Source organism: Danio rerio, chromosome 24 (assembly GCF_052040795.2).
Source record: "Danio rerio strain M-AB ecotype USA chromosome 24, GRCz13ab, whole genome shotgun sequence".
Taxonomy (NCBI): Eukaryota; Metazoa; Chordata; class Actinopteri; order Cypriniformes; family Danionidae; genus Danio; species Danio rerio.
In genome coordinates this window covers 33,805,001-33,830,000 of record NC_141044.1, presented here as the reverse complement: position 1 = coordinate 33,830,000, position 25,000 = coordinate 33,805,001, and the positions used below count along the sequence as shown (strand labels likewise).

Below are 25,000 nucleotides of genomic sequence, written 5' to 3'. Positions count from 1 at the left end.
CCAACAAACTAATAGATGGATGGATGGGTGGAGGGATGGGCCAATGAACCAAAAGATGGATGGATGGATGGATGGATGGACCAAAAGATAGATGGATGGATGGATGGATGGATGGATGGATGGATGGATGGATGGATGGATAGATGGATGGATGGATGGATGGATGGATGGAATGATAGAATGATGGATGGATGGACCAATAGATAGATGGATGGACCAACAGACCAAAAGATAGTTGGATGCATGGATGAATGGATGGATGGATGGATGGATGGATGGATGGATGGATGGATGGATGGATGGATGGATGGATGGATGGATGGATGGATGGATGGATGGATGGATGGAAGGATGGATGGAATGATAGAAAGATGGATGGATGAATGGAAGGATGGATGGATGGAATGATAGAAAGATGAATGGATGAAATAGTGGCTGGATGGATGGAATGAAAAAAGATGGATGGAATGCTGGATGGAACGACAGGTGGGATGGTAGGTAGGGAGGCAGGTAGATAGGTAGGTGGGTGGATAGATGGATGTATGTATCGATAGATGGATTTAATGTTTTATTGAATGTTAGACAGGATAAAACATTTAACAATAGAGAGAACTAGATGGATGGATGGATAGACAAAATAAACGCACAAAACCCTCATCAGACACAATAACCTCCCTAAAATCTCTCTGTGAAAATACACTCGCTGGCTTTTGGTCAAGTACACTATTTCCTGCTCCTGCTACGAGGTGATTTGCTGTGCTTTAATTAACCTTGTAGACTAATTGCTAATAATGATAACCCTCTCCTGCTGTGCGGACCTGTCCTGATGTTTAACATGTTCCCACAGATGCCGCAAGCAGGTCAGACATCGTACAAAAGCACTAATAATACTTAAGAAACAACCAGAGGTGCTAAATTCAAGGTGAGGACAAACAACTGCATTACATGGAGGAAAAAAATTAAGAAATTACAGGAGCAAACAAGGGGGTCCTACGGGCGTAATTGCACTGCGGTGATGTTTGTGGAATATATATTCAATAATAACATAAATCTAATACCTTATAATCAGGTGTGTTAATAATTACATGTATACTGTATTATCCACCACCATTCCAAATCATAAAACACATAATCAGTATAATGTATTATACTAAAAGCTGTAGGCCTGAATGTGCCGCTAAACATAAAAGCATGTTTATTTATGATGATTAGGGAAACTTGAGTGAAATGGCTCGTGGTTATGAAGGCTGATTCGTTGACCATGGTTGATTGCAATTAGTTTTGAACACAAAAAAAATTCTGCCTACACATGCGTTTCTTTATAGAAGTAATGAGAATGTTTTGAAATGAGGTCCAAAGACTGAGGGAGAAGTGATGCCAGTGGGAAGTCTTTCAATACTTCATTTTAAAAAAGCATCTTATGAGGAATATGCAGAGCTTATACAAATAAATAAGTATAGAAAATACTAGTAACTGATTAGTTTGTGATTGTATGTTTGCAAAAAATAAAAAATAATAAAATAAACGGTCTAGGTTGGACTCCCCTTTGCCTTCAGAACTGCTCTAATCCTTCTTGGCATCCATGATGCGAATCTCCCATTCCACCACATCCCTATGGGCTCTACTGGATTGGGTTCTGGTGACTGTGGAGGCCATTTGAGTACAGTGAACTCATTTTCATGTTCAAGAACCCAGTCTTGACAGGATTGGCACCTGATGTGGTCTTCTGCTGCTGTAGCCCATCCGCCTCAAGGTTCAATGTGTTGTGCAGTCAGAGATGCTCTTCTGCATATCTCATTTGTAATGAGTGGTTATTTGAGTTGCTATTGCCTTTCTATCAGCTGGAACCAGTCTGGACATTCTCCTCATGCATTTGCGCCTACAGAAAGGCCCCTAACTGGATATTTTCTATTTTTCTGACTATTCTCTGTAAACCCTAGAGATGGTTGTGCGTGAAAATCCCAGTAGATTAGCAGTTTCTAAAATACTCAGACCAGCCCGTCTGGCACCAGCAACCATGCCATGTTTAAAGTCCCTTAAATCACCTTTCTTCCCCATTCTGATGCTCGGTTTGAACTGCAGCAGATTGTCTTAACCATGTCGATATGCCTAAATGCATTGAGTTGCTGCCAAGTGATTGGCTTATTAGAAACTTGCGTTAGCGAGCAGTTGGATAGATATATGGATGGACGGATGGATGGATCAATGGACCTATAGATGGATTGATGGTGGATGAATAGATGGATGTATATATAGATGCATACATACACACACACACACACACACACATATATATATATATATATATATATATATATATATATATATATATATATATATATATATATATATATATATACTGTATACATATAATACTAACATTTATATATATATATATATATATATATATATATATATATATATATACACACTAATATACATACATAATATATATACATATTGTATATATATTAATCACATGCATATATTTCGAATTAGTACATTTTTTTAAGCTTAATTAGACAAATCATTGTATAACAATCCTTTGTTTTTTAGCCAATTTTAAATATATATTGCATAAGGGGGCCAATAATACTAAAATGGTTTAAAATTACTGTTAAAAGTTAATTGCTCTGTTAAACGTAATTTGTAAAATATATATTAAAAAAACATATATTACTGCATATGACAATGAATACAAAGATGCAATTTTACACAATAAATCGGATGCCAATTACATGAAACTACCACATTAATTCTTAATATTAGGATTTTTTAACTGCACTGTAAAAAAATAATTTTATAGCAATTTCACATGCAAAATAATGTTGACTGCAAGTGATCTTATGATACTCAATAAACACAAATTGTTTGCAGCTATTGAAGCAGTCTTTGGTTTTAGCCGGTGTGTGTTACTCTGGGCTGGTCAGCAAGTAAACTCATTGCGTGGGTGGGATGAATCTCATTATAGTGAACTCATGTCAGCTTCAGTCAGCCCTGGACACTACGCTCTCTGTGTGACATTACACCTTGTTTTTTTAATGCAACCCTAATTGAAAATCATAGCGGATCTGCCCTTTAGAAGCCTGATCTAATTAGCGGACTTCAAAATCATGTCAGAAAAAAAAAAGTTCTACTCTGTCATCAGCCCGTGAACACACAGTCCACCAATAATTAGCAGGTCTGCTGATTACAGTTATTAAATGATTGAATTTGAACAATTCGGAATATTAATCAACTGTTAACCGAGTTCATTTCACCACTTGAACGTCATGCTGTGATCACACAAACCCAACCACGTCTATCACGTCATCCAGGAAAGATCGCTATATAGTTGCTAGGGTACTCTGTGTGGCGCCATTTTGGTAGGATTCACCAGCAACAATGTTAGATGGTTGCTATGTGGTTATTAGAGTGTATTATGTAGTTGCTAGGCAGTTGCTATGAGAATATTTAGTGTTGCTAGGTTTTCTAAGGTACTTGAGTGGTTGTAGGGTGTTGCTAATATGGTTGTTAGGGTTTTATGTGTGGCTTGGTTATACTAGTGTTTTGCTATGTGGTTTCAAGGTTATTCATTAGGGATGTAACGGTATCAGAATTTCACGGTACGGTAATACCTCGGTATCAATGTCACGGTACGGTATTTATTGAATCATTTACAGGAAAAAACAAAACTTATGAAAATACTCCAAAAAAGTGCCAAAAGTGTCAATGACATACAAATTAGCCATCTATCTGTAAGCTTTGAAACAGGAACTTCAATTTTAATAACAAAAAAAATATTAAACCATGTAAAAAAAAATTAAGTTTTTAATTTAGTATTGTTGAAAACTCATCACGTTCAACATTTAATCACTCACTCACTTAGATAGAGATGGGTTTAAAGGAAAATTATCATATAAATATAATCTGGTAAAAGCTGGTATCTCTGGGCATTTACAATGTCCCCTGCAACAGAAAAAAAAACCTCTCATTTGGTACTGAGGTTTCTGGGACAAGAGAGATATGACTTATATGACTTATTTCTCGAGCGCAGAAAACGGAGCTTTTTGAAAACGCTGGAGAGGCCGTTTTCATTCTGAAACGCTGCTGCTCCGTCTCAGTGTGGATGGGGAAAGACGGAGACATCTGAAAACGGAGGCAGGGCTGCAAACGTTCGCCTATCTGATTGGGGCTTTTCCTCAATATTAAGTAGCCCACACACAGTTCAGTCTCGCATCCTCTTCTTGTAAGTTAAGACTTCGCAAGTTTGATCAAGGCTGTAGTCTCCCCCTTCTCAGTTTGATATGGAAAACATACCGAGGACACGCGAAAATCTTCAAAGGGAACAGTGTACTTTATAACTTCATTCACATCACCTTGGCTACGTTGTTTCACTTTCTCAACAATAAAATGTAAACATGATTTAAGGAACTGCATATTTCCTTTTTAATATTAGCAACTTAACAGACAGCAGAAATGTTGAGGCGCCGTGCTGCATATATGAGCGTCATCTTCACTGTGTGGATATTTATAACAAAACGGAGCCTATAACAACTACCTCCTTTCAATTTCAGTGAAAATACGAAACGCACCCTCTCTTTTGCTGAATATCAGTTTTAATAATCGACAATTATAAAAGTATAACATACAATAAGTTTATACATTGTAGGAAATAAAGGCAAGCGATCAGTCAATGTACCTGGATTAATCATTAACTTATCTTTGCGCTTGACCAAAACATGTTACCCGTGAACAAGTAACTTAATAGATTCCAATGACCAAAGTCAGGGAATTGGCCTATGTCGTTAGATAAAGGCAACAACATGAATGAAATATCACGTTTAGCAAATATAGTGAGATTAGATCCATCGGGAGATGCTTGATGAGCAGTCCGACAAGCAGAGCTCTCATCTGGGTAGAAATGCTGGAGCGCTTGCCCGAGAGTGTCTGTGGTCACGTGATGTGCGTTTTCAGCGTTTTGGTGTGGACGGAGAGCTGTTCAGAAACGCTGGGTAAAACGCGAGTGTGGACGCGGATCGTTTTCATTCTACAACGCCGTTTTAAAACTAAAACGCACTCTTGTAAAAGGGGCCTTAGAGTTTTACAGCTCTTTTTGATCCCCGCTTCTAGCAGCACACTCCATTTCCGCATTACTGGATCTGTAGCGACAACAGACCGCAAGGGATGATGGGGATTGTAGTTTTCGCTACCTCCCGTTCGCTTCATTCGCCTGAGCAAATTTTCTCAGAAGACCTATAGTTTTACCGAGTCATGCGACTTCGGTAATATCGAAAAAAATTAATATTGCGGTATGACGGTATTTACAATACCGTTACATCCCTATTATTCATAGATGTTTTAGGTTGCTTTGTGTTGTTCCTAGGGTGTTGTTATGTTGTTGGTAGTGTATTCTGTGTGGTGCCATTTGCTAGGATCCACCAGCATCAATGTTAGGCGGTTGCTTTGTAGTTGTTACAGTGTAGTTTGTGGTTGCTAGGCAGTTGCTATGTGGCTATTCGGTGTTGCTAGGTTTGCTAGGGCACTCAGAGTTGTTGCTAGGGTATTATGTGTGGTTGGGTTATACTGGGTTTTGCTATGTGGTTGCAAGGGTATTCATAGATGTTTATGTTGCTCTATGTGTTTGCTAGGGTGTTGCTATTTACTTGCTAGGTTATTCGGTGTGGCGCTATTTGATAAGATTCACCAGCAACAATGTTAGATGGTTGCAATGTGATTGTTGCAGTGTAGTGTGTGGTTGCTAGGCAGTTTCTATGTAGATATTTGGTGTTGCTAGTGTTGCTAGGGTATTCTGTGAGGTGCCATTTGCTAGAATCCAACAGCAACATTGTTAGGTGGTTGCTATGTGATTGCTACAGTGTATTGTGGTTGCTAGGCAGTTTCTATTTGGTGTTGCTAGGGTTGCTAGGGTATTGTGTGTGGTTGGGTTATACTAGGGTTTTGCTATGTGGTTGCAAGGGTATTCATGGATTTTTTTAGGTTGCTCTGTGTGGTTCCTAGGGTGTTGCTATGTAGTTGTAAGGGTATTCTGTGTGGCGCCATTTGATAGGATCCACCAGCACAATGTTATATTGTTGCTATGTGGTTGTTATAGTGTATCATGTGGTTGCTAGGCAGTTGCTATGTGGATATTCGGTGTTGCTAAGATTGCTAGGGTACTCAGAGTGGTTGCTAGGGTGTTGCTAAAATGGTTGTTAGGGTATTATGTGTGGGTCGGTTATACTAGTGTTTTGCTATGTAGTTGCAAGGGTATTCATAGATGTTTTAGGTTGCTCTGTGTGGTTGGTAGGGTGTTGCTATGTACTGTATTTGCTAGTGTATTCTGTGTAGCGCCATTTGCTAGGATCCACCAGCAACATTGTTAGGTGGTTGCTATGTCTTTGTTACATTGTATCGTGGTTGATAGGCAGTTTCTATGTAGATATTTGGTGTTGCTAGGGTTCCTGGGGTAGTATGTGAGGTTGGATTATAGATGTTTTAGGTTGCTCTGTGTGGTTGCTAGGGTGTTGCTATGTAGTAGCTAAGGTATTATATGTGGTTGGCAGGGTTTTTCTAAGATGTTACTATAGTCTTCTATGTGGTTGATAAGATGGTTCCTAGGCAGTTACTAGGCTATTCTAGTTGGCTAATAAGGTGATTCTGTGTGGTAGCTAGGTTGCTGTACCTGCTATGTGGTTGCTATGGTAACCACATACCCTAGTGGTTGTTATGTGTTTGCTAGGACAGTCATATATATATATATATATATATATATATATATATATATATATATATATATATATATATATATATATATATATATATAAGTTGTTCTGTGTGGTTACTAGGATGTTGTTATGCGGTTGATAGGGTACTTAGAGTGATTCTTAGAAATTTATTAGGCAGTTTTATTTGGTTGCTAGCCTGTTAATAAATGTTCTAATCAGGTCCTAGGCTGTTGCTATGATTTTCTGGTAACCACGGATTTTCTGGTTACTAGGGTGCTGCAATGGTGGTTGATAGGGTTTTCCAATATATTTTAGGTTGTTATTTGTGGTTGCTAGGACAATGCTATTCGGTTGCTAGGATACTTGGAGTGATTGCTGGACAGTGATTACAATGTTCCCTGCTGTTGCTAGGCAGTTACTATGTGTTCTAATCAGGTCCTAGGCAGATTCTAGGATTTTATAGTTACCAAGGATTTTCTGGTTCCTATCCTGTTGCCATGGTGGTTGATAGGGTTTTTTTTATATGTTTTAGGTTGTTCTATGGGGTTGCTAGGGTACTTAAATAGATTGCTTGACAGTTACAGGTATTATGTTGCTCTCTACTGTTGCTAGGTAGTCACTATGTGTTTAAATCAGGTCCTAGGCAGTTTCTAGTATGTTCTGGTTACTAGGGTGCTGCAATCCTGTTTGAGGATTTTCCTATATGTTTAGGTTGCTCTGCGTGGTTGCTAGGATGTTGCTATGTGATTGCTGGGGTACTTTAAGTGATTGATTGACAGTTATTGTGTTGTTCTCTGCTGTTACTAGGCAGTTACTATGTTTTCTAATCAGGTCCTATGCAGTTGATAGGATTTTTGGAGTTGCAACGGTGGTTGATAGGGGGTTCCTATATAATTTAGGTTGTTCTGTGTGGGTGCTAGGGTGTTGCTATGTGGTTGCTAGGGTACTTCAAGTGATTGTTACTGTGTGTTCTAATCAGGTCATAGGCAGTTGCTAGGATTTTCTGGTTACAAGAGTGTTGCAACAGTGGTTGATGGGGTTTTCCTATTATTTTAGATTTTTCAGTGTGGTTGCTAGGATGTTGCTTTGTGGTTGCAAGGGTACTTTGAATGATTGCTAGACAGTTATCAAACTGTTCTCTACTGTTGCTAGACAGCTACTTTGTGTTTTAAAAGTGTCCTAGGTGGTTGCTAGGATTTTCTGGTAATTGTAATCAACTCATAATCATTCAGTTAATTTTACCACCTAAATGCCATGCTGTGATCACACATACCTGACCACGCCTGTCAGTACTAAAGAGCAACAAGTCGGAAACACAAGTCAGGACTAAGTTAAGATTAGTTTTTGTGTTTAGTGATTTTTTTAAATAAATTTTTAATAATAAAAAAACAAGCACAGTTTTTAAAGGACGCTATAAATGCAGTGTATTTCACCGACTGCTACCGGTCACAGTTCAGGGACTCAGCGAACAGATAATTATACGGCTGAAATGAAGATGGTGAGTTGAACGCTGGTGACTCTCAGTCTAATGGACACACAGGCTCTCTCTTCACCCCGTAATCACGTCACTGAGAGTGTCCAGGAATAATTTTCGGTTGTAACTGTGTGGTAATGACTCGCGTTTGCTCTGAGAGGACTGACTGCAGGAGCCCAATGCTAATTCATTCGCACTCAGTTTTAAGAAGATCTCCATTTAGTAACTGCATAAAGCGCATTCAAAGACAGGTCACATCTAAAGACAGAGGTTGGTTTAGAATTCACAAATGCGAGAAATAAGATAAACTTTATGACATAACTTTGTTTTATACATGTGCGATTTGAAGATGAAATATGGAATATACTGTAATGTGTTAAATTGTGTTCACAAATATGAGAAGTGTAGTCGAATACACTGCATAGGGCAAAACTTACACACTTTAAATTGTGATTGTGAGACAGATTCAGCTTTGAAAAATAAAGGTAAAATTGTGATATATAAATTTGCAATTTAAATAAGAAGTTTCAAACACTAGCAACATTCACAATCATTTAATTATCTTTTTCACTTGAAACTAATAAAAAAAATTTATTTACTTTTTTAATATTTCTTTAGCCTTTACATAGTTTTTCACTCAAAGAAAGTTCTCATAATATCAATATGTATATAGACAAAATGCAATTATCAGTTATTGACCAGTATTACATTCCTTAATGAGTTTTCATTATCAAAGCTATGTTAATATAAATATTGTAATATGTATTAAATAATACATCATATTTATTAAAGGGGCGGTCCACAGTGTATTTTTAAGGCTTGGTTGTGTTTAAAAGAAGCAAAGCAATTTGTGCTCATGCTTCACTTGTAGGAAATCACGTTATTTTCATATATCTTACTTTGATTCTATGCAGCTACTCTGCTAACACGACAATCCTAGTTCCTCCGAAAGCCCTCCCTCAAGAGGAACTGAACTATTATGCCTTATATGTTTTATTGACAGTTTTATTGATCACTAAGATATGATTGACTTGGATTTAAGCTGCTTTGATTTAAAAATAAAATTGTAAAAAATAGAGATGTAGCTAAGCTACTTTTGCCATGTAGCTTTTAGCTTAGCTTGCTACATCTCCCAGGGGGTAGAGCTTTTAGTGTAGTTAAGCTACATTTTAAGTAGAGTAGCTCATAGCTCACTACATTTTTTAAGTAGCTTGCCCAACACTGGTTACAAGTAACAAAACACAATTACATACATAATTTGCAAGCTAGAGAAAACAAGGAGGCAACCATTTTAATCGCACTTACTTACACTTGTGAAATGGAGGAAGAAACTTATCCACAGTAAAGTTCCTGTTTAGCTCTGACAAAGTCCCATATACATCAATAGTCTTTTCTGATCCGTACTTTAACAAACGGCCGACGAATACCCCGTTGTAAGCGTGTAGATTAATGAAACCCTCGTCAGAAAAATGAGGGCTATAATGCTGAGGTATTTTTGCCAAATTAAACCTCAATCATTGACTCTTCACAGTTTCATATTTTCGGTAGAGAAAATAGCACTAACTTTCCTTCAAACTTCCAGTAATATCCAGCTGAGTACAGTGTCCACACGACTTAATTCAACCGGCGTCTGCTACAGTGTTAGTCTTCCTCTTTTTCTTTGCTACAGTGTATGTGGGCGGGGCCGCAGGTTTAAATTGTCCCGGGTTTGCATGTGCAATAGTTGGGCGGGGCTTAATTTTAGTATTGACTCGTTATCAAGACGATTCATTTGAAGCACTCTTTTATAAATGAATCAATAGTTTTAAAAACTGTGTGCTTTCAAATTTAAGCCTTAGCTGGATATTTCACTTCACTTAGAGCTGTGTTACACACTACATGGAAGGTCATTTTCAAAAACCCATAATAGGGGCTCTTTAAAATATGATATTGTAGTAGACCACCCCTGTAATCCACTTTTATTATAATGAATGCATTTATATATGTATTTTCTGCATATGTATGCATGTGATGGTCAATCTTTGTTATGTGTAAAGGAGTGGATTAGCAGAGGCCTAGGATAGTTGGCCAAATTTACCCTTACACACTTCACTACTTAATCAGAAAGCACTGGCCCTGCAAGACAGCCAAGCTAATTCGACCTAAATCAAATGAATAAATCCCTGAAACAACAGCAACAACATGGAGCTCATCCATTTGAAAATGGCAGCCGTTCAGAACACTGATGGCTTTACTTACAGCATAATGAGTCCAGCCCACAAACACTTTCACCAAATTTACTGTCACATTGGGACTGTTCCTACATCTAGTCTCTACTCTGTACAAAAAACTTTTTTAAAGCTAAATAAAGGGGAAATATTTGTCTTCTGAAATAGATTTCTATGGCATTTTAATAGCATTTTAACTTCTTAAAGGGATAATTTACACAAACATGTAAAATTACACGTTCACTTTTTTTCCTTTTTTTTCTTCTGTTGAACACAAACAAGGATATTTAAAAAAAATTAATTTATTACCATACAAGCTTCTCTAGCTATATAAAAAAAAACAATTTTACAAACATTTTACTAATATCACTTTTCCATAAAAAAACGAGGTTTATAACAATAATCATCAATAATAATATTAATAATAATAATAATAAGAAGAAGAAGAATAAAAAGAAAAAAAAGAAGAAGAAAAAGACATCAATAATAAAATTAGATATAAATAGAATTTTAAGATTTACTTTTGATAAAAATTATACCATGACTTGCAAATAAAAATAATTCGTAAGTCTCTCCAGATAAAAAAATAGTTTTTGAATGAATGAACATAAAATACACAATAATGAGACCCACAGAATTCATCAAGATTTTTACATCAAGATTTTTATTTTTAAAGGAATCAAACCAGTTTGTGTTCTGTTGAACTCAAAAGAAGATATTTTGAAGAATGTAGGAAACCTGTTGTTAAAAAAAGCAATTACTATGGAAGTCAACGGTTATTGGTTTACAACATTCTTCAAAACATCTTCTTTTGTGTTCAACAGAACACAAACTAGTTTGTACCGAGTCAAGAATAATATTAGGGGGATTTATTCCTTTAAAAAAAAAAAAAATCTTAAGGAAAAAATCTTGATGAATTCTGTGGGTCTCATTATTTTGTATTTGATATTGGAATTAAGTCAGGTGATTGACTGGGCCATTCTACAGCTTGATTTTCTTTCTCTGAAAGCATTAGAGAGTTTGCTTGGCTGTGTTTTAAATAATTTTCTTGCTAAAAATGTCCACTCTGGTTTCATCTTCATCATCCTGGTAATGTAAATGTTGAACTAAAGCAGCTAATATTCATTTACAATGACGAAGGGCAGAGGGTTGCTGAAGAACTACTTTAGCTGCTGTCTGGGCTTTCCCTGCCTTTTTACACCTCCCTTTCTTCATGTGTTCAATACTTTTTCCCTCTGTCATTTCATTTTATTACGCATACCTTAATTTGTAAACAAATTAGATTTGCTTTCTTTGTATATATAGATTTCTTTGGTGGTTACCAACATCCAGGAAAAATTTAAAGTCAACAGCCCCCTTAAAAATGTTTCCTCAAAAAAATGGTGACATGTTCAATACTTTTTCCCCCCTGTATAATTAATAATTTGTAGCAATGTAATAATTCAACTTAATGCATGAAAATGCTTGTATGTAACTAATTTAAAGACAATCGAAAAATATGCACACTTCAGTATGTTGCAGAAAACACTGAATTCACACTCTGGATGATTTAATGTGAATCTGTAATAAAAAGCCCACCAGCAGGGTCCTTCATCATGGAGCCGAAAGCACTGATGATAAAGTCAGCCTTCAGTCGTATGATCTGCTCCTCATCCTCTACCCACTGACCAGACTCTGTTTGCTCAGTTCGACAGAACTCCATCCCGTGCACTCTACCTCCCTTCAGCAACACCTCACGAGGAGACAGAAACGGCAGGAACTCACATTTCTCCTCTTTCGCAAGCTCCATCTAAACACATCATTAAAATAGAACAAATCATTTACTCAATATCTATTTTTTTCTCAGAAAAAAAAATCTTGCTTCACATGCAGAACTCTAGGGAACTCATTTCATATATAACTCAGCTGCAGTGGTGGGCAAGTTTTTTTTGATTCACTGCTGTTTTCAAATACAAGTTTAAAGCATTTGTGGTACCAGAGTATTTCAATTTTGGAAAAGCTTTACTTTTACTTTGCTACCCTACTTTCTAAAGCATAATATTGTACTCTAATAATTGTGTATATATTCTCTAATTCAAATATTCAGATTACAGCAAGTCTCCAGTTAAGGATTCATTGATTCAAATGATCCGGTCAGAGTGAGTCTCCAGTTAAAGACTCAATGATTCAAATGATTTGCTCAGAGGAAGTCTCCAGTTAAGGATTCACTGATTTAAATGTTACTATCAGAGCAAGTCTCCAGTTAATAATTCACTGATTCAAATGATCCGATCAGAGTCAGTCTCCAGTCAAAGATTTACTTATTCAAATGATCCGATCCGAGTGATTCCCCAGTTAAAGATTTACTGATTCAAATGATTTGCTCAGAACAAGTCTACAGTTAAGCATTTACTGATTCACTCAGAGCAAGTCTCTAGTTAGGGATTCACTGATTTAAACAATACAATCAGAGTAAGTCTCCGGTTAATAATTCACTGATTCAAATGATCCGATCAGATTGAGTCTCCAGTTAAGGATTCACTGATTCAAATGATCAGATCAGAGTGAGTCTCCAGTTAAGGATTCACCGTTTCAAATGATTCGCTCAGAGCAAGTCTCCAGTTAAGTATTAACTGATTTAAATGATTCAATCAGAGTGAGTTTACAGTTAAATATTCACTGATTCAAATTATTTGCTCAGAACAAGTCTCTAGTTAAAAAAATCACTGATTTAAATTATTCATTCAGAACAAGTCTCCAGTTAAGGATTCACTGATTCAAATAATTCACTCAGAGCAAGTCTCCAGTTAAGAATTCACTAATCTGAATGATACAGAGTGAGTCCCCAGTTAATAATTCACTGATTCAAATTATCCAATCAGAGCGAGTCTCCAGTTAAAGATTTACTGATTCAAATGATTTGCTCAGAACAAGTCTTCAGTTAAAGATTCACTGATTTGAATGATTCCTTTAGAACAAGTCTTCAGTTAAGGATTCACTGATTCAAATGATTTGCTCAGAGTAAGTCTCCAATATAGGGTTCACTAATACAAATGATTCGCTCAGAGCAAGTCTCCAGTAAATAATTCACTGATTAAAGTTATTTGGTCAGAGTGAATCTCCAGTTAGGGATTGACTGTTTCAAATGATTCACTCAGAATGAGTCTCCAATTAAGGATTCACTGATTTAAATGATTCCCTCAGAGCGAGTCTACAGTAAAGGATTCAATAATTCAATTGATTCATTCAGAGTGTTTTAGTCTCCAGTTAAGGATTTGCTGATTCAAATGATTCACACAGAGTGAGTCTCCAGTCAAGGATTCACTGATTCTAATGAACTGATTAGAGCAGTGGTCACCAAACTTGTTCCTGGAGGGCCGGTGTCCTGCAGATTTTAGCTCCAACCCTAATCAAACACACCTGAACAAGCTAATCAAGGTCTTACTTGGTATACTTGAAACATCCAGGCAGGTTTGTTGAGGCAAGTTGGAGCTAAACCCTGCAGGGAAACCCACACCAACACGGGGAGAACATGCAAACTCCACACAGAAATGCCAACTGATCCACTAAAGTGATGCCACTAAACTCAATTCCACTGTTATTATGTTGTTGTGTGTTGACTTCCTGTGTTTGTGTGTTTTGATCAGGCCTGGATCTGAGACATGCTCAAGTGGTGGCGCTCTCCTCCGGTACCAAATGCATAAATGGAGAGTACATCAGCGACCAAGGGCTGCTGGTCAATGATTGCCATGCAGAAATCACCACTAGACGAGCACTACAGCGCTTTCTCTATTCACAACTAGAGCTACACCTCAGGTAAAACACATCTTTCACAGAAACACCAATGTCTATTTATGCCAGCCATGCGTTAAACACAGGATTGGTGACCCCTGGATTAGAGCGAGTCTCCAGTTAGGGATTCACTAATTCAAAAGATTCACTCAGAATGAGTCTCCAGTTAAGGATTCATTTATTCAAATGACTCGCTTAGAGCAAGTCCTCAGTAAATAATTAACTGATTAAAATGATTCACTCAGAGGGAGAATCCAATTAAGGATTCGCTGATTCAAATGATTTACACAGAGTGAGTCTCTACTTAAGAATTCACTGATTCAAATGATTCATTCAGAGTGTTTAAGTTTCCAGTTAATGATTCACTGAATCAAATGATTCACACAGAGTGAGTCTCCAGCTAAGGATTCAATGATTCTAATGATCTGATCAGAGCAAGTCTCCAGTTAAGGATTTACTGATTCAAATGATCCGATCAGAGTGAGTCTGCTGTTACCATCTCACTGATTAAACTAATCCACTCAGAGTGAGTCTCTATTTAACTTTAAATATTTACTCTCAATTAAGCATTTGATTCATGTATGTCAAACTAGCAACACATTAATATTAATATAAACACTGAGCTGATTATAAGCAGATTATTTAAACATATTTTACATCCCTCATAAAAAAGAGAAAGTCACAGAGATTCTGCACAACATGAGAGTGAGTAAATACTGCTTTCTTTTTGGCTGAACTTCTGCTTCAAGTGCGTTTCAAAACGAGTGTGATGTTAGTGCACATAACAACAACCGGCAAAGGTCATATCTTTCATCCGGCCATGAGATAATGAAGAGGCTGATTATGAGAGCGCTGTACCTCGTTAAAAAACATCAAGCACTACTCAGAAAGTTTACAGAAGATTTTCTTTTTGGTTACAGAAAAAGCAGAGAGATGAAAAGGGCGTTTGAATCACCTGAAGCGAAAATGTAGTCGTGCGGTGACAATTCTATTTTCCTATTACTACGTTTCCAAAAATGGTCTCAGTTCACGTCAATGCACAAGCAAACGCTCTGTTCTGATTATGTACGCCTACAGGAGTCTTAAACTTAATATAGCTTATAAACAGCTTTAATGAGTTGAAGATGATGGCGGTCGTATTAGCAGAGAGTCTTCAGTGGAGAGTGTAAACAGATGTGAATAATTACAGCACTTTACCGTACTTTGTCCTAATGTTGTGGGCGATGTGAAGAACTATGTGTGAATAAGAACTGAAGGTAAAGTGTGTGATTTTTTTTTTTTTTTTTTGAGCTGAAGTCCAACTTTTATGAGCTGAATGGTGCAAATACAGCATTGTGGCTTTGTGCTGGCTTGCTCGGGCTCAACTATTAGGCTGAGTTAGGGATAGAGTTTTATGTTTATTAATTGTTAATTGTTTGTTAATTGTTAATCTATAATTACAAATAAATTAAACAAAAAATAATTAAACAACAATTTAATAAAATGACAAGCTTAATTACAATAAACAAAAAAGTATTAAATTAACAATTACAAAATAAATTAATGTAAACAGTAAAATCAAGCAAAAAGAAATTTAAGTTTATTAAGTTAAATTAAATAAAAAAATATTAAACAATAATTAAATAAAAATAAAAAATAAAAAGTAAATTAGTTAATTAAATTTAACATTAAATAAAACAAAACCAATTATCAAAAAAATTCAATAAACAAAAAAGTAAATAAATTAAACAAAAATATTTTTAAAATTTTATATTATAGAATTCAATTAAACAAAAAATTATGAAATTAAATATTTAATTAAACAAAAAATATATTACAAAAATTTAATTTAATTAACTATTAAAACAATTAACTTAATCAAAATAATAATATTTTTATTACATTAAACATTAAATTAAATTAAATTAAACAAAAAACTAATAAAAAACATTTTATTAAACAAAAATGTAATAAAACTTAACAAAAATAAATTCAACAAAAAATGTAATTAAGCTAAACCAAAAAGTATAAAATTAAAGATTAAGTTAATAAAATTTAAATTAAAATAAAAAATAAATTACGAAAAATGTATTAAAATACCAATTAAAAACATTAATTAAACCGCAAACAATAAAACATAATTAAATTAAACATTCAATTAAATTAACCAAAAAATGAATAAAACAAAAAAAAAATTATTAAACAAAAAATAATAATTAAACAAAATTTAAGGAAATAAAGATTAATTTAAATTAAACAAAAAGTAAATTTAATTAACAATTAAAAATGAAATGAAGTGAAACCAAAAAATAATTAAACAAAAAATAAAATTAATTAATTAAAATTTGACAAGGAGTAATTTATTTATTTATTTATTAGTTTGTTTATTTATATGTATTTATTTGTTTATTTATATGTATTTATTTTTAATTGTAATTTGGTTTAAGTAAAACATTGAGAAAAACTTTAGCACAGCACTATGCCTTTACTCTGTCTCAAACATTTAGTGGCTTAAAAAAACCTTCCTTAGTCCATCTGACGTGATGCACATAATTCTGCCGTTTTGTCTAAATGGAGCCGATCGTGACACATTTAGCCTCTGACATCATAACCATCTGAAACTCAACAGGAGGACAATTGACAATAATCTCCCCCTAAAAGCAAAGACAAGTCTGCAATAAACGAGAGAGGGAGGGAGGGAGAGAGAGAGAGAGAGAGAGAGAGAGAGAGAGAGTTCATCATAAATCTCTGCTTCACACTTCTCTCACACCAAATATTAATAAGCTTCACTCGTCTGCCTGATGTTGACTCTCTTTCTCTCACTTTCTGACTCTCCTCCATTCGCAGCTTGTTTGAGCTTCTCAGGCTAGTAATCTTTTTTTTTTTCTGTATACCATGAGGGAGAGAAAAAAATAATAATTAAATGCAAGTTTAAATTAAATTAAATTAAATTAAAGTTCTGATTAGAAATATTGTATGGAAAGTCATATAGTGCTCAAACTTATATAGTGCTTAATCTTATCAGTGTATTCTGTTCAAATTTACGGTTTTCTTTTTCTAGCGTTATTTAAGTGAATTAATATCATATCTGAAATAAAATAAATCATTATTAACTAAAATTTTAATTTTATTCATTCATTCATTCATTAATTAATACATTCATTTATTTATTTGTTTGTTTGTTTGTTTATTTATTTTTTCACTGTTGTTTTATAGTTTGTCGTTTCAATAATAAAGTAATTAATAAAGTAATGAACATTAGCATGTAATTTATACTTTATATAAAATTAAAGTGTTAAATGTTTAATTTAAATATTTAAACAATAAAACTATTAAATTAAAATAAATAAAATAATAAAGCAACATTATAAAACATGATATAAACAGAAATTGCATTTTATTTATTTATTTATTGTTTGTTTGTTTATATTTTTTAATATGTACAGAAATGTATAATTTGTATGAAGTTAAATTGTTAAATTTTAAATTTTATTAATATTTTAATATATTATATAAATAAAAATATGTAAATGTTTTAGTTATAATATTATCATATGAATTTAATTGCAAAAGCAGGGGACTATCATACTGTTGACACAATAAAATAAAATAAAATAAAATAAAATAAAATAAAATAAAATAAAATAAAATAATAATAAAATAAAAAAAATTGTATTAAATAATAAAATAAAATTTTATTTAATTTAATAAAAAAACTAATATATATATATATATATATATATATATATATATATATATATATATATATATATATATATATATATATATATATATATATATATATATATATATATAAATAATTATGAAATAAAAAGAAAAGAAAAAAGAAAAGAAAATTGAATAAAAACAAAAAAAGTATTAAATAATACAATTAAATAGAATTTAAATAAAATAAGAAATTATATATATATATATATATATATATATATATATATATATATATATATATATATATATATATATATATATATATATATATATAGCCTCTGACATCATAACCATATCATAATATATATATATATATATATATATATATATATATATATATATATATATATATATATATATATATATATATATATATATAATTAAAATAAAATAAATAATTTATTTTAATAAAATAAAATAAAATAAAATAAAATAAAATAAAATAAGAAAAAAGACACTCCCATAAGGAAAAAAAATGATAGAAAATATTTTTTTTAAAATGTTCTTTCTCTGTTGAATGTCAAAATCACAGGATGGCTAATCATTCTGCCTTCAAATGTATGAGGTTATCAAATTTGGATATCTGTGGTATCAAAAAACAAAACAAAAAGAAAACATAACAAATACCAAATACCTCAGCTACACTGTAAAAAATGCTGGGCTTCACACAGTCAATTTGGTTTGGGACAACATGAAAGAATTAAGTTAGCTTATTAGTTTTTACAAATTTAATTGGAATAAACAAACTCAAAAATTCAAGACAAAACTTAAGAATTGTGCTGCTTTAGCTCATTTTAAATAAGTAGTTAAAACAAAGTGCAAACATGCTGCATAGTCTGCTATAATTGTCTACCTGGTTTATTATCTTTCTCACCTCCTCAGGAACTGCTCGTATGTTAGTGAACCCCTTTCTGAAGACCACAAACACCCGGCGGGCTCCGCAGCGAAGGGCAGACGTGGCACAGTCAAAAGCCGTGTCTCCAGCACCCAGAACAATCACAGTCCCACACAGATCAGGCAGAGCAGAGACACAACCGCACATCCCTGAACACACCCACACAAAAACAAAACAAAAAAACAACAGCAAACATCATCAAACTGTTTCTGCATGGAAGATAATTGTATTTATTGTTTAATAAAAAAATGAATACAATTTAACCTTTTCGAATCATATTTAATTCAATGGACATCACATGTCAGGTTGATTTTGTTGTTTCGATTCTGGGGCATTTCATTAAATTTAAAGTGTTCCTATTTTAACAATTTTTACAAGACGTAAGTTAAGTGCCTTTAAATGCAAACGAGCTGGTTCTTCTCGCCCATTGTTTTCACGTGTGTCTGCTTCTTTTACTCTGTCAGATAAACTGCAGTCAGAGACAAAGACAGACACTGATGAAGTTTTGATGAGTTCAAGTTTAAGTTCAAGTTCATTTATTTATAGAGCACATTTAAAAACAGTCACAAGACTGATCAATAATAATAATATTACTAATAGTAATGATACTACTACTAATATTAATACTAAAACTAATAATAATAATAATAATAATAATAATAATAATAATAATAATAATATATGTATTATTATTATTATTATTATTATTATTATTATTATTATTATTATTATTATTATTATTACTATTATTATTATTATTATTATTATCATCATTATTATTATTATTGATAATATATAACAAAATATATATTATAGGTACAAAGTTATAATAATACTAATAATACTAACAACCTCAACAACAACAACAACAACAACAACAACAATTATAATAGTAACAATAATAATAGAAGCTGTTTTATTATTATTATTATTATTATTATTATTTATTTTATTTTTTTTATATAACGTAAATTATTGATAATTATCAAATAGGCATCAGTTAAAGGTACAAAATAATTATACTACTAATAATAACAACAACAACAATTATAATAGTAACAATAATAATAATAATAATAATTATTATTATTATTATAATTATTATTATTATTATTATAAGAAGAAGAAAAATAATAATAATAATAATAATAGTTTTATTATTATTATTATTATTATTATTATTTATTTATTTATTTATAACGTAGATTATTATTAACTATCAAATAGGCATCAGCTAAAGGTACAAAATAACAACAACAATAATAGTAATGATAATTATAATAATAATAATAATAATAATAATAATAATAATAATAATAATAATAATAATAATAATAATAATAACAACAACAACAACAACAATTATAATAGTAATAATAATAATAATAGCTGTTTTATTATTATTATTATAATTATTATTATCATTATCATTTTGTGTGATATGACTAAAACAGTGGTCATATACAGGTATTGAGAGAGAGTTTTGAAATGAATCAGGTCTTGGACTTGGAAACAGTATTACATACTTCACAACTTAACAAGCTGATAGAACAATTCTCACTTAATAGTTCAGCAGATCTTGTTCGTAAAGTGCTGTAAAATTGCATCTCGGAGCCTCACAGCACGTCACTATCAAATTATTCCGCTGCTGTGAGAAGCTGGATCACTTCATCCTTTTGTCTTAGTTGTTTTTATGATTTCATTTTTTTTTTTCCCGGAAGTGTCCTTGTATCAGTAATTTCATACTTCGCACCTGTTGCGGTGCTGCTTTTATTTTTAGATGTGATAAGACTGACTGCTATTATATTGAAGAGAGTGATTTCAGCATGCGATAGACACCGTTCGATTGGCTGCTTTAAGGTAAAGAAATAAATAAACAAAAAACAAAAGTCTAGTATAACAAGAAAAATGTACAGGTAATTTGATGATGTTATCTTTAAAGGTCACAAGATTACATATATAAACATTTACAATAATATAATATAATATAATATAATATAATATAATATAATATAATATAATATAATATAATATAATATAATATAATATAATATAATACATGAGTTTGCATGTTCTCCCTGTGTTCGCGTGGGTTTCCTCCGTGTGCTCCGGTTTCCCTCATAGTCCAAAGACATGCGATACAGGTGAATTGGGTAAGCTGAATTGTTCATATTGTTTGTGGGTGAATTAATGTGTATGAATGTTTCCCAGTGATGGATTGCAGCTGAAAGGGCATCAGCTGCGTTAAACATGTGCTGAATAAGTTGGCGATTCATTCCACTGTGGCGACCCTGGATTAATAAAGGGACTAAGCCAAAAAGAAAATGAATGAATAAATTAATAATATCATAAAATATATAACATAACATAACATAACATAACATAACATAATATAATATAATATAATATAATATAATATAATATAATATAATATAATATAATATAATATAATATAATATAATATAATATAATATAATAATTGTGTTATTTTATGTCATTTTGTATAGTTACAAAAAATATAAAAAAATGTAGAAAAATATTAATATTACATTATATAATGAAATATAAATATTTAAGTGACATTAAAGCATGAAAATAATATAATTAATTAATAACAAAAACAAGAACAAAACCAAGAAGAATCATCATCATCATCATCATCATCATCATTTATATTATTATCTATATTATTACTTTCTTTAATGTTATATACATATTTTGATTAACAAAATATAGAACAGTAAAATATAGAAAAATAATATAACAATATATAAGGAAACATAGATATTTTATTGCAATATTAATAATAATAATAATAATACTGTCAAGCAATATTAAATATTTTATCTTTTTTAATATATTATGATAATATTTATATTAAAAACATTGTTTTGAATATCACTTGTAATAATACAGTAATAAATGCTATACTACTACACTATCAATATGGCATCAGCTAAAAGTAATAATAATAACAATAATAATAACAATAATAATAATAATAATAATAATAATAATAATAATAATAATAATAATAATAATAATAATAATAGAAATAATAATAATGTTAATAATAATAATAATATAATTATTAATATTATTATTATTATTAATATTATTATTATTATGCTACATGGTGGCGCAGTAGGTAGTGATATCGCCACACAGCAAGAAGGTCACTAGTTGGAGCCTCGGCTGGGTCAGTTGGTGTTTCTTGCTTCTTGTGTGGAGTTTGAAAGTTGGCGGCTCATTCAGCTATGGTGACCACGGATTAATAAAGGGACTAAGCCAAAAAGAAAATGAATGAATTATTATTATTATTATTATTATTATTATTATTATTATTATTATTATAGACATCTAGGATTAAATATTTGATATATTTGAACATATCTCATATTAATAACTGTGCACAATATGAATTATTGATGAATATCAAAAAGTTACAGTGTGATCATCTCATCTGTAGCCACACTCAGGTCATATTCAGCCAATTTTAGTGGATTATCATCATAATATTGCATATGTAAAAATAAATCTGCAGTATTTTATTGAGACGCCTCGAATGCTTGTAAAGAATCAGACTTTCCTATTTCATTAAATCCTTGGCCACCTGCCTTAATGCAGCGAGTTACAGTAAGAGCCACAACGGCACATTGGATTAAGATTTATTCATTACCAGGGTTTTATTCATTCAATCAGGTTCTTTCCCCCCAAATTTCCATTTTCATTTGATTCTGATGCCAATGTTGTAAGTCTAAACCCCCATTAATCTGGAGAGCAGGAACAAAAACTTCTCATCCTCTTTTCTGTTCTTTTCGATTATTCAGATATACTTTCAGAAATAGCAATTATTTCCAGCATCGCATACTATATAATGTTCTACCCTTCTTCATATGCTAGTGAATAAGTATAACACGCTGAAGCCAAAACAGCTGGATTATATTTAGGAAGTCTCAGCATGTGTCAACTATCTGGAATGATAATTGCTGTGTATGGTTTATAAATATTATAACATAATGCCCAATAGTACTGTGTGATTATTATCATGGCATTGCACTGAAAAAATAAATAAAGAGTAAATGTTAAAGCAAATTTTAATTAATGTATTATTCTATTATATATTATTTAAATATAAGTAATACATTTTTATTTTACATGATATTTATGAATTTAATAGCATATTCAGGGGATTTTTAAATTGTGTATATAATTAAATTAAAACTAAGTAAAACTAATATAACAATATATAACTTATATCCAACTAAATAAAATATTAACAAAAATACAAATAAAATAAAATAAAACAAAAAAAAAGAATAACAATATTAAGTTTTTTTTTACATTTATTGATTTATTTATTTATTTATGTTTACCTGGTTTACTGGCTTTTGCAACAAGTGGGAGAAAGTCCTTTGAAGTGTAAAAGCCATGTTCTGTGCTGAGGCCATCAAACAGCTTGTGTCTGTTAGCTTGAGGAAGACCTGTGTTAAATCAGACAGACATGAGCTTCAGAAAAATGTCCCCTTCACTTTATGTAAATCAATACGAAATAAAAAGCAACCATAATAAGGACATGCTCCTTATGTTACTTTATACAGTTGATATGCGCAAACTATTTTTCTTTTACATTGCAGTATAGAACAGACAGAGGGACAAAGAGATGAAAGTCATTATAAGACATAAACAGAACAATGGATGAAGGGATGGAACAATTTTTATTATGACAAATAGAATGATTTATATTATGGATGGATAGATGGATGGGTGATGGATAGAGGGATGGATAAAAGGATGGGCAGAAGGATCAATAGAAAGATGGATAAAAGGATGAATTGAGATGTAGACATGTAGAAAGATGGATGATAGATACATATAGTTAAATTAACAGATGGATGGATGGATGGATGGATGGATGGATGGATGGATGGATGGATGGATGGATGGATAGGTGGGTGGATAAGTGTGTGGCAAACATGAAGAAAGACACACAGACGAATGGATAAATGGATGGATGGATGGATGGATGGATGGATGAGTGGATGGATGGATGGATGGATGGATGGATGGATGGATGGATAGACAGAATGATAAATAGAAAGTTGGAAAGAAGAATTAATTAATATGTAGAGGTAAAAACATGGATGATACATATAGTTAAATTGAAAGACTGGTAAATAAATGGATGGATGGATGGATGGATGGATGGATGCATGGATGGATGGATGGATGGATGGATGGATGGATGGATGGATGGATGGATGGAGAGGCAGACTTTTATAAAGACAAACACACAAACAAATGGATGGATGGGTGGGTGGGTTTATGGATGGATGCATGGATGGATGGATGGATGATGGATAAAAGGGTGGATAAAAGGATGGACAGGAGAACAAATACAAAGCTGGATAGAAGGATGAATTAAGATGTAAACATGTAGAAAGATGGATGATAGATACATTTAGTTAAACTGACAGATGGGTGGATGGATGGATGGATGGATGGATGGATGGATGGATGGATGGATGGATGGATTGATGGATGGATGGATGGATGGATGGATGGATGGATGGAGAGGCAGACATGTGAAAGACAGACACACTGACTGATGGATGGATGGATGGATGGATGGATGGATGGATGGATGGATGGAAGGATGGATAAATACAAAGATGGACAGAAGGATGAATTGAGATGTAGAAATTTAGAAGGATGAATGATAGATACATATAGTAAATTGGCAGATGGATAAATGGATAGATGGATGGATGGATGGATGGATGGATGGATGGATGGATGGATGGATGGATGGATGGATGGATATGGATGGATATGGATGGATAAACATAGAATGACAGATAAATCAACAATTGCAGAGGCAGACATGACGAAAGACAAACATGAAGGGATGGATAGATGGACGGGTGGATAAAAGGATGGACAAAATAATAAATAGGAAGATGCATAGAAGGATGAATTGAGATGTAGACATGTAGAAAGATTGATAGATACATAGATGGATGGATGGATGGATGGATGGATGGATGGATGGATGGGTGGATGGACGGACGGACGGACGGACGAACGGATGGATGGATGGATGGATGGATGGATAGGTGGGTGGATAAGTGTGTGGCAAACATGAAGAAAGACATACAGACGAATGGATAAATAGATGGATGGATGGATGGATGGATGGATGGATGGATGGATGGATGGATGGATGGATTGATGGATG

General features: G+C 32.6%; 2 protein-coding genes across 4 annotated transcripts in view; both read right to left on the bottom strand.

Annotated features, from left to right (window-relative positions):
* The window catches only part of dpyda (dihydropyrimidine dehydrogenase a), a 386,498-nt gene that overhangs the window by 231,115 nt on the left and 130,383 nt on the right, over window positions 1–25,000 (bottom strand). For all 3 annotated transcript variants that reach the window (XM_087309815.1, XM_087309816.1, XM_087309817.1), the window contains exons 9-11: window positions 23,139–23,246; window positions 18,742–18,911; window positions 11,967–12,177 (exon numbers count right to left, since the gene is read on the bottom strand). In XM_087309815.1, the coding sequence (XP_087165941.1) occupies window positions 11,967–12,177; window positions 18,742–18,911; window positions 23,139–23,246 (489 nt within the window). The remainder of the gene's footprint in view (window positions 1–11,966; window positions 12,178–18,741; window positions 18,912–23,138; window positions 23,247–25,000) is intronic.
* Window positions 23,613–24,917, bottom strand: LOC147838079 (uncharacterized). Its single transcript, XM_087308945.1, has 3 exons — window positions 24,250–24,917; window positions 23,946–24,029; window positions 23,613–23,837 (listed from the first exon to the last, which is right to left on the bottom strand). The coding sequence occupies exons 1-3, from the start codon at window positions 24,915–24,917 to the stop codon at window positions 23,642–23,644; spliced, it is 948 nt and encodes a 315-aa protein (XP_087165071.1). The 3' UTR covers window positions 23,613–23,641.